Consider the following 16950-nt stretch of genomic DNA (forward strand, 5'->3'; position numbering starts at 1 on the left):
AGTAGTGAGAGCAGCGGCCAAGGCAACATTTTTAAAAGATCTGCACAGCTAATCAAATTTTCATTAGTCATTCTTGCTAGTCTAAGAATTAGTCTTCATGACTTTCCTGTGGACCCAACTGAAGATCAATAGTAGAATATTCTATGGGGGTAACAGAGGTGAAATGTGAAAGGGACATGAAAAGATCTGTTGATGTCAAGGGAAAATGTTATACACCTCTTGCAAGACTTGGAGATCTGGTAAGGCTACTTACGATGCTGGCTTTGTTAAGGTACCTGGGGAAATGGCCAACACTGCAGCTAAAATCCCTTTTAGCTGCATATAGCAGCAATGACAGCTGTGCTGTTAATTAACCATTGTTAACCCACAATCTTCATCAAAGCAGATGTTCATTTGTGTATATGAGAAATTCAGCTTCTAACTCAGTCCCCCTACTATGTCAAAAACAGACTTTTCCCTCAATAAAGCAGCACATTCTTATTTCAGTGGATGTGTACAAGTGAAGCATATGAAACTCCCAAATTTCTGAGTGTGCCCTCATATTTATCATGGGCCAAGGGGGTGGGGGCTGTACCACATATTAACTGGTGTTGCGTCAATCATCTTTTTCTGTCTTGGGGGACCTTGAAATAATACGATCCCATCTCATCCCCAGACGTAGAGAGATCATAGAGATGATTCATAGGTGAACTGGTAGTGCTGTCTCTGTGTGTAATTATGCATGTGGTAGCTTCAGGAAGCCTGCTAAGGCATTCATAGGGAAAAGAGGGGGGAAAGAAAATTATGCCACTGGAGGTTTGACACAAACAAATAGAACAAGCCACAGAGAGCAACTTTACACAGAACGAGATGCAATGGAAGCACAAAGAGACAGAAGAAAGTAATTTCTGTTCCATTATCAAAATAGTTCTGTTTCTATGGCAAAATGACAATAATTTCAAAATCACATCCCGGAGTACTACAGTCAGCAGTGCCATGAGATTCAAGGTACAAAGTATTTTTACAATTCTACTCACATTGAAAACTTTTATATCTTTCATCTGTTCAAGCAACGCCCTGAGCCTCAGGGGAGGGTGGTATATGAATGCAATAAATAAATAAATAATAAACAAATAAAATATATGTGTGTAGAATTTCCAGCCTTTTTAATTATCTTGGCAAGGCTCTTTTGTTGATAGCTACTAAGATGGTGGGGACAGAGGGAAATGGGAACACCAGCCAGCTTGTATAAGACCTCAACTATGAGATGTTTCTGCTGGTGCCTGGAGGCAAGAGCCAAAGGGCCCTGATTTCTGATTTCAAGCCCACCCTCTAAATCAGGGGTAGTCAACCTGTGCTCCTCCAGATGTCAATGGACTACAATTCCCATGAGTCCCTGTCAGTGTTTGCTGGCAGGGGCTCATGGGAATTGTAGTCCATGAAAATCTGGAGGACCACAGGTTGACTACCTCTGCTCTAAATGACAAAGCTTTGTCAGACACACATGGGAATGCACTGGTGATTTAGAGTAGGGCATAAGCAGAGAGTGGTGGTCTCTGGGAGTACATATTTTAGGGGGTGGTCTCCAAATCAGATACCTTTACATTAGAAAGGCTTGTTGGAGCAGCACCTAATAGATTTTTCTTTGCCACCCAGTAAGCTCTTTGATTTTATACATGAGTACATTCCTCACAATAAGTTGACCACTGAGGAAGACCCCTCAGGGTTGAAAAGTGTTTGATCCATTCTATGTTGGCCTATTCCATGTGTAGTTACAAATGTGATGTTATTAACTTATGATGACTATGTTTTTAATCTGTTGAACTAGTGCACTTTATGTAATAAATATTTGAAAATTTTAAATATGATTTTTTCAGCTCAACCTTTGGGTTCCTAACTTAACTATAGGAAAGTCAATAACTAATGGCTGCCATCATGCAGCTCTGAAATGGCAAATGGCCAGAGGGGGATGTTTGCAAGCATATATCGTTATTTATTTGGAAACAATTTTGTTTACAATGTATTTTCAAGAAAACAGTGCTTAGGATCAGAGAATGTTGTTTTCCTTTGACATCCTGATGCTTGCATACAACTCATTTTATGGCTATTTGCATTCAGTTACAGTTATGTTTGGATGTTTAGCAGCCATGTTCAGCTCATTTTCATAAAATGGAAATAACAGTAATCAAATCTGCCTACAATAGATGGTTTAATTATGTAGTCATAAATAATATATTTGGAGCATACATCATACATTAATTATTATTCATAGATGCTCTAAGCTATTGATGCCATAAGTCTGCAAAATGTTTTGTAAAGACAAACATCATTTGGGCACCCCTGAAAAATTATAGTACAAGGAGGCTGGCTACTGCAGTGTGGCTGTGAACTGCTTCTGCAAAGAGTTTCATGACAGAAACTTCCAGAAAATGATCTGCTGTTTCCATAGTTATCCAGCTAGATAAAAATATTTCTTGTGACAGGGCAAAAAAGGATAATTTTTGCTTGGTAGCAGCTAAGTGACTGCCCCCAGTCAGAAATCACATGCTAAAGTGTAACAGTTTCTGGCATGGTTGGTATAATACTCGTTTCTAGCCTACTCACAAAGTGGCCTGTCCCTCTTTTGGCTGTAACATCTGCACAGTGTGTAAAATCCAGTTGTATATAGAATGGGCAGACAGAATTTCCCCATTCCCCTTTATAGGGTAAATTGGGGAAACTATTAGTCAAACCAGTGTCAATTTTTCTTTGATTCATATTGCTCTACACTTACAAAATTATTTGCCTTTGAGCAGTAATGACAGATGGGAAAGGGCTTGTTATGTATTCTGAACAACTTGCCAATATGCAAATGATGGCTTGAAGGCTGCCCAATTACTAATTGTCAAAGATTCTAATAATGGACCAATCTGGGGGTTGTGTTAAGAGCCAATCAGTTTTATCCATTAAGGGCCAATCAGAGCCCTCAGCGGACTGTCTGAATTGTATATAAGTTCACATGTGTGCATATGTTCCATGTTCAGTGTTTGGAGTTGTTGATTGAATAAAGAGCTGTTGTTTTCAAAGAACTTGGATTCTGTCATTACCAAACCCACAGAGTTATTAGGGCTTAGAATGGATGCATGAAAAACTACAAGAAACAAAGAATAACATAGTGCCACATCTCTACTCTCAAGACAGCTGGTCTCCTGTTAGACAGCATACCCGAGGAATAAGACCACCGATAGCTAGAAATATCCTTTTCACAGCTGAAAGAAATGAATCCAAAATACTCTTTTCAGATGGCTTTTGACACCTGCAAATCTTGAAACAATCCATATTTCTGTTAGTAGGAATTGCCAGAGGGTTTAATCAAATGAAAGGGAATGATTTCATATGTTCTGAGAACATGTAATCATCCAGAATTTTGTAAAGATGTCCTAAGGTTACATCTTCAATGATTACCTTTTCTATTTTACTTGTAACTTTTTTTTCGCAGCTCAGTTCCTTTGGGGATTTATTGGAAATCTAGACATATACTATGAATCATAATGCTACCTCTGAGTTCTTATTAGGCAATGATGTATCTAAATCCCTTGTCAGTTGGTTCTTCTCCTGGAGGGCTGCTTTAAGAAAAGGAGTGAGGGATAAGGACCAGAGTGTCAAGCTCCCTCCTTTAAAGTGGCTTTGTCTCAAATTCTGTAGCTGCAGACGTCCATTTTACTACTTTTTAGCTTGTAAATAAGCATAGGAAGAACAGATGGACCAGATCAAAAAGTCTCCTGTTGTTGATCCCCATAAGGGACAATGATGGATTTTTCACCATGAATTGGAATAACGTCTGCTGTTCATATAATTCAAGAAATCACATGGGCACATTCACAAAAGCCCATGCTTAGCTGTAGGTTTGCACCTGGATCAGGGGAAAAGGGAAAGAAATACATCTGCATCATCAACCATGCTATGCTTCTCTAAAAGTTAAAGCCTGCATTCTAAATCATGGTATTATGTAGGTTATTTTGAGCACTGTGTGGAAACTTGGTGACACACTGCTAAGATTATTTGTCCATTATAGCATTGTAATTTGTTTTGATGCAGCAGGAAATTGAAATTCTCATCAGGATAGAACCAAAGTCTGCTTCCATTGTTCACGGTGGCATTTTAAAGATGAAAGCATTTGGTTTTATTTTGTAGGTCAGGCTGGTTTCTCTGGAGACTGCAGGAAAAGATATTGGGAAATTAAAGCAATACCAGGGCCTTATTTAAGTGATCCGACAGACTCCCAAACTTTCAATTACACAGAGGCTTGTGCTTTTCTCCAATCCTGTCTGTCAAAGTGATCTTCAGCCATTAACTGCAGCACAGCCTAAGCAAAGCTGACTGGCTAGTATATTACTTGAGAGCTTTGGGGCCATATTCTGTCATGCAAATTATTAGGAAAGCCTCATGGGTAGCATTGATCAAACTCCTTGCCAGACTAAAGAAACAGTAAGTCATTCATTTCTAAAATCAAAGTGTCATCTATTCTGAAGCACGGCACAAGTTAGAGCAGCTTTTAGGAGCAGCCTCATGTTGACTCCTGACCCTCTGCCAGAGGACGTTCCTATCTCTTGTCTGTAATGTAACTGAACTTGCCCTTTTGTCTGCTGCAGTCGTGCTTCAGCTTTGACCAGTGAGAGGGGAATTGGGGAGTGGGAAATGACAGCTTCTATAGTACTTTACACAGCTTCAACACTGTACTCAGAAAATTCCTACTCCTTATTTATAGGCACTTGTCTTTGCCTTTATACCTACAGACAATGCAATCATCATGTGGAAAGATGCTATTCAGCATCGATTACTAGACCAGGAGCATTCACACTGTTTGGTGGAATGGGCACACATGGGACAATGATGAGGCCTGAAAAGTCAAAGAAGTGTTTTGCAAGAACTAATAGGGCAACCCACAACAAGTCCTAGAATCTTCTGGAATACCCAAGAGGTCCTCACTTAGACAAGCAGATGTGGAAAGTTTTCTCTAAAAGTAGAATGCAGAAAAGGGTGGATATATACTCTCTATATAAAAGCCCCTGCAAATTCATAGATATCCTGGTTCCATCAGTGTGAGTCCATGTCCAAAGGAGCACTCAGCTTCCTAGGAAATAGTACACATCATAACCTCTTTTCTGTCTGCCTATCTAGTGAAAAAGGGAGTTCCAGTCAACTAAAGTGTATACTAGCTTAAAAACATGTTAATCTTTGAGGTGCCTCAAGGCTGCTTACTATAATAGAATTGTTTTATATGCAATAACAAATCATGATTTGGCACTACAGGCCCAGTTTTCTGTTCCCATTAACTTGTCCTACTCCCTTTCTCCATTTTGTTGTCCAGTTCATTGAGTTACTTCCTCTTCAGCACAAATCATCATTTGTCATTACATCCAAACAAACAAGTGGCAGTTTACACTTGACCTCCAAACCAGGATCAGGAGCCAACTTTCAACCATGATTTGATTTCCTGTGAAAGGCAGTCTCAAAACAGACCAGTTTGGATGTAACAGCAACTTATGTTATGCTGTAAGTAATTAATTAAAATGTAGTGTGCAATGGAGAGCAGGAGGGGTTGTTTGAGCATAGGAAGTGGAAGAAAATGTTGCATAAGAATGAGAGGGAAGTCCCTGAAGATCCCACTCAAAACACCAGTTACCATCACAAACAGGTACTATAGTTAAACTAAATACTATATAATTATGTTACTGTACATGCTTAGCCTTTGGAGATCAACAGGTGTTTTCCTGGGGTATGTGAGAAGGTAAAGATAGTAACTGGGCAGGGATGTAAATTGGGGGGGGGGGTGCTGAGGGGCAAGGACTCAGTTACAATGGCAGCTGAGATACAGGACTGCCCTACCCTCCTGCTGTATTCATAGTCAAAAGCAGCAAAACTCCAAATTTGCAGGAAATAAAACGCTCCATGTTTGCCATAGCTTCACCTCAGAGGAAACCAGGAAAAGTCTTGGACTGCGTGGCACAGCTGAATGGTTTGTCTGTGGAGAGAGAAGAACCTTCCTATCAGGAGGAAGCTAGGGTATCTTGGGTGATCGAGAAGGAACACATCAACAGTGGCTGTAATAAAATGTGCAGGTTACAATTTTTAAAAATTATGTACTTGTTTATGTCTTGTCTTGGCTCTCAAACATCTGAAATTTATTCTATGTGAATGGCTCTAATATTAAGCAAATTTTGCCACCCTTGGTACTATGCAGCTCAATCAGGCTGAGGAGTCAAGGGCACTATATGTTCATTTTTTTGCACATGTTGTAAACTTAGTGGTACAAGATTTGTCAGAAAATGTGTAGAAATTTTCTGAGTAAGTTATCTAACATCCCCTCCTGATTTATCTTCCTGGAAACTTCAGAAAAATGTCTTGCTTTGTTTAAACATTTCCAGAAAGAGAACATAAATCTGAGATAATTTTGCCCTACTAGGTGGACTGTTAGAACAGTCAGTGGCTTCAAATCGTAGGGAGTTGATTCATGCATCTTCTGAGGAGAGAGGGGATCCTGGCATGAAAGCAGATGGATATACACAAAGCTTGTTAGATTTGCTTTTTACTGCATGCTACAGTTACTAATGCTTGTGTTTGCTTGTTTGGACATACTTCAAAAAAGTAATCTACTGTTCCATCCAGCAGAACTTCTTCTGGCTTCTGCAAAGGAAAGCAACGGCAGAACAACTTGGAGCAGTTCTGGTCCCAGACAGTGATGGCAGCAAAAGACTATTGTTTCTAAGTACACAAAGTCTGCACAACATGTTGATACTGGATGTGATTCTCACCAGTTTCCATCTCCTAAGGAATCTCTACAGGAAAATCTGTTTATGAAATTAGCTAAACTTATCAAAATAGGCCTTACCATACCTGTTTCCTCCTGGTTCTCAAAAAGGTCATGCCTTTGTAGAATAAATTGTCTAAAGTCAAGCATGACACAGGGAAGGCTCAATCACATGGCTCTTCTTCATGGGCATAAATAGATCTCTCAAGAAATTGATCTTGATTGATTGATTAGATTTGTAGCCCGCCACTCCCAGAACAACTCATAGCGGGTTAATGTTATAGGCAATGAGTTCATTCAAAGAACATCAATTAAAAGTGACACATTCAGTGTCATTTAAGTACAGGGTTGTTTTAACTATAATATCTTGATAAGACGGTCAACACATAAATCAGATTGACTATGTGCTCTGCAGCCAAAGATGGAGAAGTTCTATACAGTCAGTAAAAACAAGACCAGGAGCTGATTGTGGTTCAGATCATCACCTTCTTGTTGCAATAGAAGAAAGTAGGGAAAAGCACTAGGCCACTCAGGTATGAACTAAATCATATCCCCGACGAATATACAGTAGAGGTGACAAATAGATTTAAGGAATTAGATCTGATAGACAGAGTGCCTGAAGAACTATGGACGGAGGTTTGCGACATTGTACAAGAGGTAGCAACTAAAACCATCCCAAAGAAAAAAAAATGCAAGAAATCAAAATGGCTGTCTGAGGAAGCTTTACAAATAGCTAAGGAGAGAAGGGAAGTGAAAGGCAAGGGAGAAAGAGAAAGATACACCCAATTGAATGCAGAATTCCAGAGAAAAGCTAGAAGAGATAAGAATGCCTTCTTAAATGAACAGTGCAAACAAATAGAAGAAAACAATAGAATGGGGAGGACCAGAGATCTTTTCAAGAAAATTGGCGATATGAAGAGAACGTTTCATGCAAAGATGGGTATGATAAGGCAGTGGTCCCCAACCTGTGGCCCGCGGCCCGGTACCGGGCCGTAAAGGCCATAGCGCCGGGCCGCGGCTCCCTCTCCCCGCCCCCCGCAGTAAAAAACTTCCCAGGCCGCAAGCTTGCGACCCGGGAAGCTTCTTACTGCGGGAGGGCGGGGAGTGGGAATCAGGGCCGGGCCGCGATTCGGTTGCGCATGGTGCATTTTCACATGCGCAATGCGTGGGCGCGGCCCGCGGGCGTGGCCCGATGTGGGGGCAGCCCGCGGGCACGGCCCAATGCGCGGGCATGGCCCGCGGGCACAGCCCGATTCCCTGCTGGTCCCCAGCCTCAGAAAGGTTGGGGACCACTGTGATAAGGTATCAAAATGGGAGGTACTTCACAGAAGCAGAAGAGATTTTTAAAAGATGGCAAAATTATACAGAAGAACTATACAAGAGCGAGCTTAACATCCCTGATAATGACAATGGGGTAGTTACTGACCTGGAGCCAGACATCCTGGAATGTGAAGTCAAATGGGCCTTAGGAAGTCTGAGCAACAATAAAGCTAGTGGTGGTGACAGCATTCCAGTTGAACTATTCAAAATCTTAAAAGACGATGAAGTAAAAGTGCTACACTAAATATGCCAGCAAATTTGGAAAACTCAACAATGGCCACAGGATTGGAAAAGGTCAGTTTACATTCCAATCCCAAAGAAGGGCAATGCCAAAGAATGTTCAAACTACCGTACCATTGCACTCATTTCTCATGCTAGCAAAGTTATGCTCAAAATTTTACAAGCTAGGCTCCAGCAATATGTGGACCGAGAACTTCCAGAAGTACAGGCAGAATTTCAAAGAGGCATAGGAACTAGAGATCAAATTGCCAACATACGCTGGATCATGGAGAAAGCTAGGGAGTACCAGAAGAACGTCTACTTCTGCTTCATTGACTATGCTAAAGCCTTTGATTGTGTGTAGCACAACAAATTGTGGCAAGTTCTTAAAGAGATGGGAATACCAGAGCATCTTATTTGTCTCTTGAGAAACTTATATGCAGGTCACGAAGCAACAGTGAGAACCGAACATGGAATCGCTGATTGGTTCAAAATTGAGAAAGGAGTTCGGCAAGGCTGTATAATGTTGCCTTGCCTATTTAACTTGTATGCAGAGCACATCATGAGAAAGGCGGGATTAGAGGAGTCACAAATTGGGATCAAGATTGCAGGGAGAAATATCAACAACCTCAGATATGCAGATGATACCCCTATAATGGCAGAAAGTGAAGAGGAACTAAACAGCTGTTGATGAGGGTGAAGGAGGAGAGTGCAAAAGTTGGCTTGAAACTCAACATCAAGAAAACAAAGATCATGGCATCCAGCCCTCTCAATTCCTGGCAAATAGATGGGGAAGAAATGGAGATAGTGACAGATTTTATTTTCCTGGGCTCCAAGATCACTGCAGATGGGGACTGCAGCAAAGTAATTAAAAGACGCTTGCTCCTGGGGAGGAAAGCTATGGCAAATCTAGACAGCATCCTAAAAAACAGAGACATCACCCTGCCAACAAAAGTGCGCCTAGTCAAGGCTATGGTATTCCCAGTTGCAATGTATGGCTGTGAAAGTTGGACCATAAGGAAGGCAGAGTGTCAAAGAATTGAGGCTTTTGAACTCTGGTGCTGGAGAAGACTCTTGTGAGTCCCTTGGACTGCAAGGCGAACAAACCGGTCAGTCCTAGAGGAGATCAGCCCTGACTGCTCCTTAGAAGGCCAGATCCTCAAGATGAAACTCAAATACTTTGGCCACCTCATGAGAAGGAAGGACTCCCTGGAGAAGAGCCTAATGCTGGGAGCAATCGAGGGCAAAAGAAGAAGGGGACGACAGAGAATGAAGTGGCTGGGTGGAGTCACTGAAGCAGTCGGTGCAAACTTAAATGGACTCCGGGGAATGGTAGAGGGCAGGAAGGCCTGGAGGATCATTGTCCATGGGGTCGCGATTGGTCGGTCACGACTTCGCACCTAACAACAACAACAAAATCTTGATAAGTAGGCTGTATTTGGAGAAGGTAATCTGTATAGAGAAACTGGGAAGGATAGGTGCAAATGACAGGAGAGGATTCATGTGGGAGCAAGAGAAGGGCTAATAGGGGATTAGGAGAATACCTGAGTTTGCTTCAATTTTTTAAATGTAATAAATAGTTTGTGTTGTTAATTAGAAGTTAAAGTTGTATTTCAGCTATCTGAAGATCATTTGTTAAAGCCAAGTGTGCTGAACCTAGAAAGCAGAAATTAACTATGCACAGGAATGCAGTCATTTCCAATAAACTGATTTATTTGATTTTAATTACATTTGTTCTAAATGTCTGTGTTTTCAAGGTGGAGTTTTAAGCAGTGTGCTAATAAAGCAAAGTATATAAAACCCTAGGTGGCATAACTAGGTTTTCTTTGGAGTCATGACTATGGGCACTGTTCTGAATGGCCTCAAAATGTGCTTGTACATACTTTCAGGATATGAGTTTAAAGTAAGATGATAGCTACTACTACTCTGAACTCTGTACTTTTCCCCTCCTTAAATCCCGCATGGCCCCACCTCCATAGGCCACTCACTGTGTTGTCATTGGCTCTTCCCTCTGATGCCACTGGGCCTCTGGCCTAGCACCAGCCACCCTCTAGGAAACTGAAAAGTCTATGTCCCTGTAACAGGGGCCTATTGAAATGTGAACTGTGGTAGAAGTGATGTGTCCTTGTGTAGAGGGATGCCTGCAACTCTCCTGGCCTACTTCACCGGCTCCAGTGTAGTTCCTAGAATCTCCAAGTAAAGGAGGCAGCTGGCTTTGGGGGAAACCACTGCTTTAAAATTAAACAGAATAGGCAATTCAGAGTTATGTCTATCTCAATATAAGGCATTTTTATGTTCATTCACAGGTAGAAAGGATCATATGTCTGGCCATGAGACTCATTCCCACCAAGATTACCAGTTAAAAATTATTTCTGGAAAGGAAGTAGGTGCCTTGGAAGAAGAGGGCTATTCCTACCAACCCTGGTGAAATGTCACTGTTTGGCAACCACTGAAATTGTCTGGATTATGGTTTGATGCCAGCTCTTCTATAAGGCTGCACTTTTAGACAGCATGTACTTTTAGACAGCTGGGCTGCTTTTCCCTGGAATCAGTGATCTAGTAGATGAGGTGGGATCCAGAGGTGTTCCCCTTGCAATAGGCAAACTTTTATAAAAGTTATTAAGCTGCCCATGTGACCTGCAGAGAGAAATACTCCACTTGTATGTACTAGCAGGCAGGCAAGTAGGTAGAGAGGCAGATACACAAGCTTTCTGGTACACTTTATAGATTTATTTATTATTGTTATACACCACATGGATGGAAGCTTTATACTCTGCCATTGTTATACAAACAATAGATTACTGTGAGATCTATGTGACAGGCTATGTAAGGGAGAACTGTGTGATTCAAGATCTGAAAACTCTCAATATCTATAATTTCCTGTAAAAGCTCTAACAAGGCATAGCTCAATGGCACTCACACCATGGCTCATGAAGGCCCTATTTACAATTACCATCAGCCAGAATAGCTGCATTTATTGCCATCCCTAGTGCGATACTTATACCTCAGGAGGTTTGCAGCTGTTGGCAGCTGCTTTATGGTGAGAACCAACTGCTAACCACAAGCCCCCACTGGGCAAGAACCTTGCTCACTTTCCTGAAACATGGGGAAGGTGTCTTGATCCAAATCTTTCCCTAGCTGTATTTTAAAGCTAAGGAAAACCTTGAGATATCTAATAACAGATCACCCATGTACCTTGTTGCTTGTCCATCATTGTGTCTTTAGCCTATAATAAAAATTTTAAGAAACAAGGCAGACTTCTTAATTCAATTATATCATAAAGAATGGGGGGGGGATCTAATTAAGAAGAGGTGTTTTTGTGTATGTGCATAATAAGTCCTAAAATAAAGATTAATCGGTTTCCCCTGCAACATGATGAAAAAGCATAAAAGATCTCAGATTTTTATTCCTCTATAGAAATTCAAAATGCTTATGAAATCCATACAGCAATAAATCATTTCTACCTTCTGCATTTTTCCTCTTTATCAATAGCCTAATTTCCTAGATGGAAATCGTCAATGATTAGTGAAAGCTTATCTAGCTATTGCAAAATGTGACATTCAAATCTTATTGTATCTTTCTGGTTCTTCAATTATGACCACATTTGAGCCAACTAAACAACAAACTTATCCCTGACAATTTCTTACCCTGATCCCAAGCTCCACATTTTCACCTCCATATACCTCCATGCCTTCATCGAGTAGACCAATTTCTTGGAAATACTCGCGGTCTACGATGAAGCATCCAATCAGTGCAGGGCTCCTACATGAAAACAACCAAATAACAGCAAACATCAACACATATGAATTTAGCTAGTGGAGATAATTTTAAGTGTGCTGATCTCACTTGAGGTGCTCTGCCAACGAGTTAAGATTGATTATCAAATGCTTCATTTGCAAAACTGAATTATCCCAGTCATGTCTGTTTATGTATTTCCTTCATTTTGGTGTAGTGATTAGGAGTGTAGACTACTAATCTGGCAAGCTGGGTTTGATTCCATGCTCCCCATAAGAAACCAGCTGGGTGATCTTGAGCTCGCCACAGCACTGATAGAGCTGTTCTGACCAAGAAGTAATATCAGGGCTCTCTCAGCCCCACCCACCTCACAGGATGTCTGTTGTGGGGAGAGGAAATGGAAGGAGATTATAAACCGCTTTGAGACTCCTTTGGGTAGAAAAAAGTGGCATGTAAGAACCATCTCTTCTTCATATTTGATTTTTTTAATCTGCTACTACAAAAACTCATATGGCAGTGTAGCATAGTGGTTAGAGTACTTGACTATGATCTGCCATGGGCTCCCTAGGTCTAGTCACATGCTTCTAACCTCCATTACAGGGCTGCTGTGAAAATACAATGGATGAGAGATGTAAGCCACTTTGGTTTCCCACTGGGGAGAAAGATGAGATATAAATGAAATAAATATATACAAATCAATATGCTGGTACTAAAACTAGATTCTGATATCTGTCCGGATATTTATATATGCTCTGCTTAATAATTAAATGCTGTCAAGTCCAAGTGATATATGCTGTGTCTGAGCATGGACAAGCTTGCCCTCATCAGGACTATTCAGCCTGCAATGTCCTATTTATTGTACTATGATTCTGTTACTCCTCGAAAATAGCTTGCATGAGACTCCTAGGCAGCATTCCATCCAGGTCCTGACCTAAGTGAGACCTTCATTGTTTCAGCAATTAGCAACATCATTTGCTCTCTGTCCATGATTGTAGCTTCAGGGGTTTTTGAGATCACTGTGATATAAGACCTGAAACCTTGAGCCCCCCCAAAATTTCACTGTGTGATTCAGGTATTATTACAGTTTTATAAAATAAAATTTTAGCAGGTTCCATTCCTTATTGGACTTAATATCTCAGTTATATGGAGATACTTCCATGCCATTATGCTACCATGTAATAGGAAAAAATAAAACAGAACCCATTTTTACAGTCATTTTATCTTCTGGCATCTTGCAGATTGTGTGTGTGAAGAAGAAGAGTGGGTTTTATATCCCACCTTTCTCTACCCTAACGAGTCCACAAACTCGCTTATAATTGCCTTCCCTTCTTCTTCCCACAATAGGCACTTTGTGAGCGAGGTGGGCTCAGAGAGTTCTGAAAGAACTGTGACTGGCCCAAAGTCACCCAGAAGGCTTCCAGAGGTGCAGCAGGAAATGAAACCCACTTCTCCAGATTAGAGACTGCTGCTCTTATACCACACTTATTGTCGACTCAGAGACAACTTATGGTGACCCTAGCAAGGGGCTTCCGAAGCAAGCAAGAAGCATAGGTTTGCAATTGTGTCCTCTGCAAAATCTTCCCTCGGGGTGTCCCTCGGGGTGTCCCTTCCACTGACCCTTAGCTTCTAAGATCTGACAAGTCAGGGTATGCCATGCTGTTTTCCCTATCATTTTTTGCCATTAGTGAATGATATTTCAATTGTTTGAAAAGAAGTCATACAATATAAATTATCACATGTGCAAAACAGAGAACAGAGCAAATAATATCTTGCCCTACATCATATTATAGCTTGTTTTTATTTTAGATAACAAAATAATGGTATAGAGGGAATACAAAAAAAGGAGAGGAATTATGTAATAAGTTTATATGTGTGTGTATATGTGTTAATCCTTATCCATTGTTGTTCCTCTATACATTTATGAAACAGCCTAGGGGGTGGGACGTGTCCGGCTATCCAAGTTGGAATAGGGCCAATCAGGGTGCAGTCACCTTTGCCCTGATTGGCCCTGCCCCTGCAGCTCCCACCCTCCATCCCTGGACTCTAGCCTCTTTGCTCTCAGATGCCTCAGTGCCTGGAGCCAGCAGCAGGTAAGGGGAGAGGCCCTGGGCAAAGGATCATGGTGGAGGGCTTGCTAATGAGGGCCTCTTGGTGTTGGAGTACTTTTATATTCAACATTTTAAATTTCAAACTTCATTAGCTGATCTATTTTTCAATCAGTTTCATCATTACTATATAACTGTATATTCAAGATTACATATTTCACAATTTCTGCATACTCATTATAACTTTTAATATATCAAAGCACAAAGGAAAGTTTATTCTTTTTTATTTATTTTCATTTTATTACTAGCTGCAAAGCCCATTCCTAAGAACGGGCTTTGAAAGGGCTCCCGCCGCCCCTCCCATCCATGCCGCATAAGGTGGCTTTGGGCCACTAACAGCTGGAACAAGTGGCACGGGTGGGGGCTGGCCAGCTCGTGGGACAGAGCTCCTTAGCAGGGTGGGACCCGACGGAGGATGGGGCTTGCTCGTTAGTGGCCTGGGGCCAGGGCTTGCTCGTTAGCAGCCCAGAGGGCTTGCCCCCTCCACAACCACCCTTCACCCAGGGCCCTTTCTCCTGACCTGGTGCTGGCTCCACATTTGGGAGCAAAGTGGCTAGCATTCAGGAACGGAGGGCGGGAGCTGTAGGGGCAGGGCTAATCAGAATTGGCACCCAGATTGGCCTATTCCAACTCAGACACCACAGACGTTTTCCACCCTCAGGCTGTTTCACAAATATTAAGGGTAACAATAGATAAGGATATTTATATGCCGCCCTTCCTTGCAGCTCAGGGTGGTTTACATTTGAACCTGTGATTGTTATCTATGTTTTCTATATCTGCTGGAGTAATACATCATCTCAAAACTATTTATACCAATTTTATCTTAGCATCTGGTTATTTCTTTATCCATAAAAGATTATGTCTAGGTCTTTTAATCCAGTCCATGATCAGGATCAGACCAGCTATTTTACAGTGCAGTTTTATATTTAGAACTGCTGTCACATCTTTTTTTCTTATCTTGAAGTATTTTAAAACTTATTCTTGGGGCATTTCACACATTAGTAAAAATAGTATCATGCCCGTAGAATGGGAAAGCATGACATTATATTACACAAATACCCCCGACCCTCCTCACCTTTTTGCTGTCTTTTGTCTGCCTTCTTTTTGCATGTCTTACCCTCCACATCTGCTGCTGGAAGAGGTGGAAGAGAGCAATGCACCTTAGACGCATCACGCTTCTGCCTGCCAATCAATTCAGGCAACCAATCCCCTTCCTCCATATTCTGACATAGTTTAAAGGCCCTGTGATGGCCACTAATTTTTTTTTATCATACTTCTCTGTTGTAATGCCCATGCATAGAATGATAGATGCAAAGTGCTTTTGAATGCCACCCTTTATGGGATCACAAGTAGGCTTGTGCACGAAGGGCCCAATTTGGCCGTTTTGGCTTTGGTGCCCATGGAGACTATAATAGGAATATCAGCATTCCCACATTTCCCAGGGCCTGGGGGTGGGGGTTTGAGGTACAGCCTTAAAACTTTCAGGGTAGCTCCGGGAGGCTCTTTCCTGACTCCCCTCCAAATTTCAAATTGATTAGTCCAAGGGCTCCATGTCTAGGGGCTCCCAAATAGGATGCCCTCATCCCTCCATTATATCCAAAGACTCTCCATTGGATAAATTGGAGTAAATTAATATAATTCCTGATTTTTTTTGGGGGGGGGGAGAGAAAACTTTCAAGAGACATGCTTTGTTGAATTATTCTTTTATTTCTGGCATCACCAGATAAATGTTGGTTTTGCCAGTCTATCAAAGATGTTTCTTGCATGTATATGAGTAGCATTAGAAATAAAAATAGTTATTTTTGGCAATAGATTCATATTAATTGCTGAAATTCTTCCCAGCCAGGAATTTAAAAAATGAAATTAATGATATTTGTTGTTGTTAGATGCACACCTTGCTTTTGGCAATCTCATTTATATCTTCCTTCTGGAGGTCCATTCCAGTTGTATGATTCTGTGGATCTCTTAATTCTTTTAATAGTTCTAACTGTGTCTTGTTTATACTCCACACTTTTTTGTTTAGAGCTGAAACAAGATATACTTTACTTATTTTTTTATTAAAATATGTTCATAATACACCTACTAGGAGATAACTCTTTAACACTTTAACATGCCTGTTCAGGTTGCCATTTCCTGGGAAATGAGATGTTAGCAACATAAGACAAACCATTCTGAGTTCATCAGGATGATGGTGATCAAGCTGTGATAAACTGTGGCATGTTTTGATGTGATCATAAGAGTGGAAAAAATTATATACCCTCCCACTGCCTCCTCACACTTCGTGTAGATCAGTATCTCAAAGATAACAAAATGTCAGTTCAGAACTACAGGAAGCTATTTTGGGGGAATCTTGTGATGAAGAAAATGTCAGTCATTCCCCATGTCTCTTGGAACATTGTGTTTCAAAAACATTAATACTCTCAATAGGAAAAAAAAAGACACACTTCGCTTTCTTCCACTGCACACCAAAATTTTTGAGCATATTCTGAAGATAAAAATGTTTGCTTTTCCTGATTATTTGTATATTTTCATTATGTTTTATTATGGGCAGTTACAGGTGCCCTGTGCAAGCACTGGGTCATGTCTGACCCTTGGGTGACTCTCTAGCGTTTTCATGGCAGACTCAATAACGGGTGGTTTGCCAGTGCCTTCCCCAGTCATCACCATTTACCCCCCAGCAAGCTGGGTACTCATTTTACTGACCTCGGAAGGATGGAAGGCTGAGTCAACCTTGAGCCGGCTGCTGGGATCGAACTCCCAGCCTCATGGGCAGAGCTTTCAGACTGCATGTCTGCTGCCTTG

At 41.2% G+C, this 16950-nt stretch overlaps 1 protein-coding gene across 2 annotated transcripts in view; it reads right to left on the reverse strand.

Moving 5' to 3' along the window:
* Window positions 1-16950, reverse strand: part of GALNT18 (polypeptide N-acetylgalactosaminyltransferase 18) — a 425513-nt gene that overhangs the window by 76272 nt on the left and 332291 nt on the right. For both annotated transcript variants that reach the window (XM_077321810.1, XM_077321812.1), the window contains one exon: window positions 11956-12070. In XM_077321810.1, coding sequence (XP_077177925.1) covers window positions 11956-12070 — 115 coding nt within the window. The remainder of the gene's footprint in view (window positions 1-11955; window positions 12071-16950) is intronic.

The sequence above is a fragment of the Paroedura picta genome, chromosome 2 (genome assembly GCF_049243985.1).
Source record: "Paroedura picta isolate Pp20150507F chromosome 2, Ppicta_v3.0, whole genome shotgun sequence".
NCBI lineage: Eukaryota > Metazoa > Chordata > Lepidosauria > Squamata > Gekkonidae > Paroedura > Paroedura picta.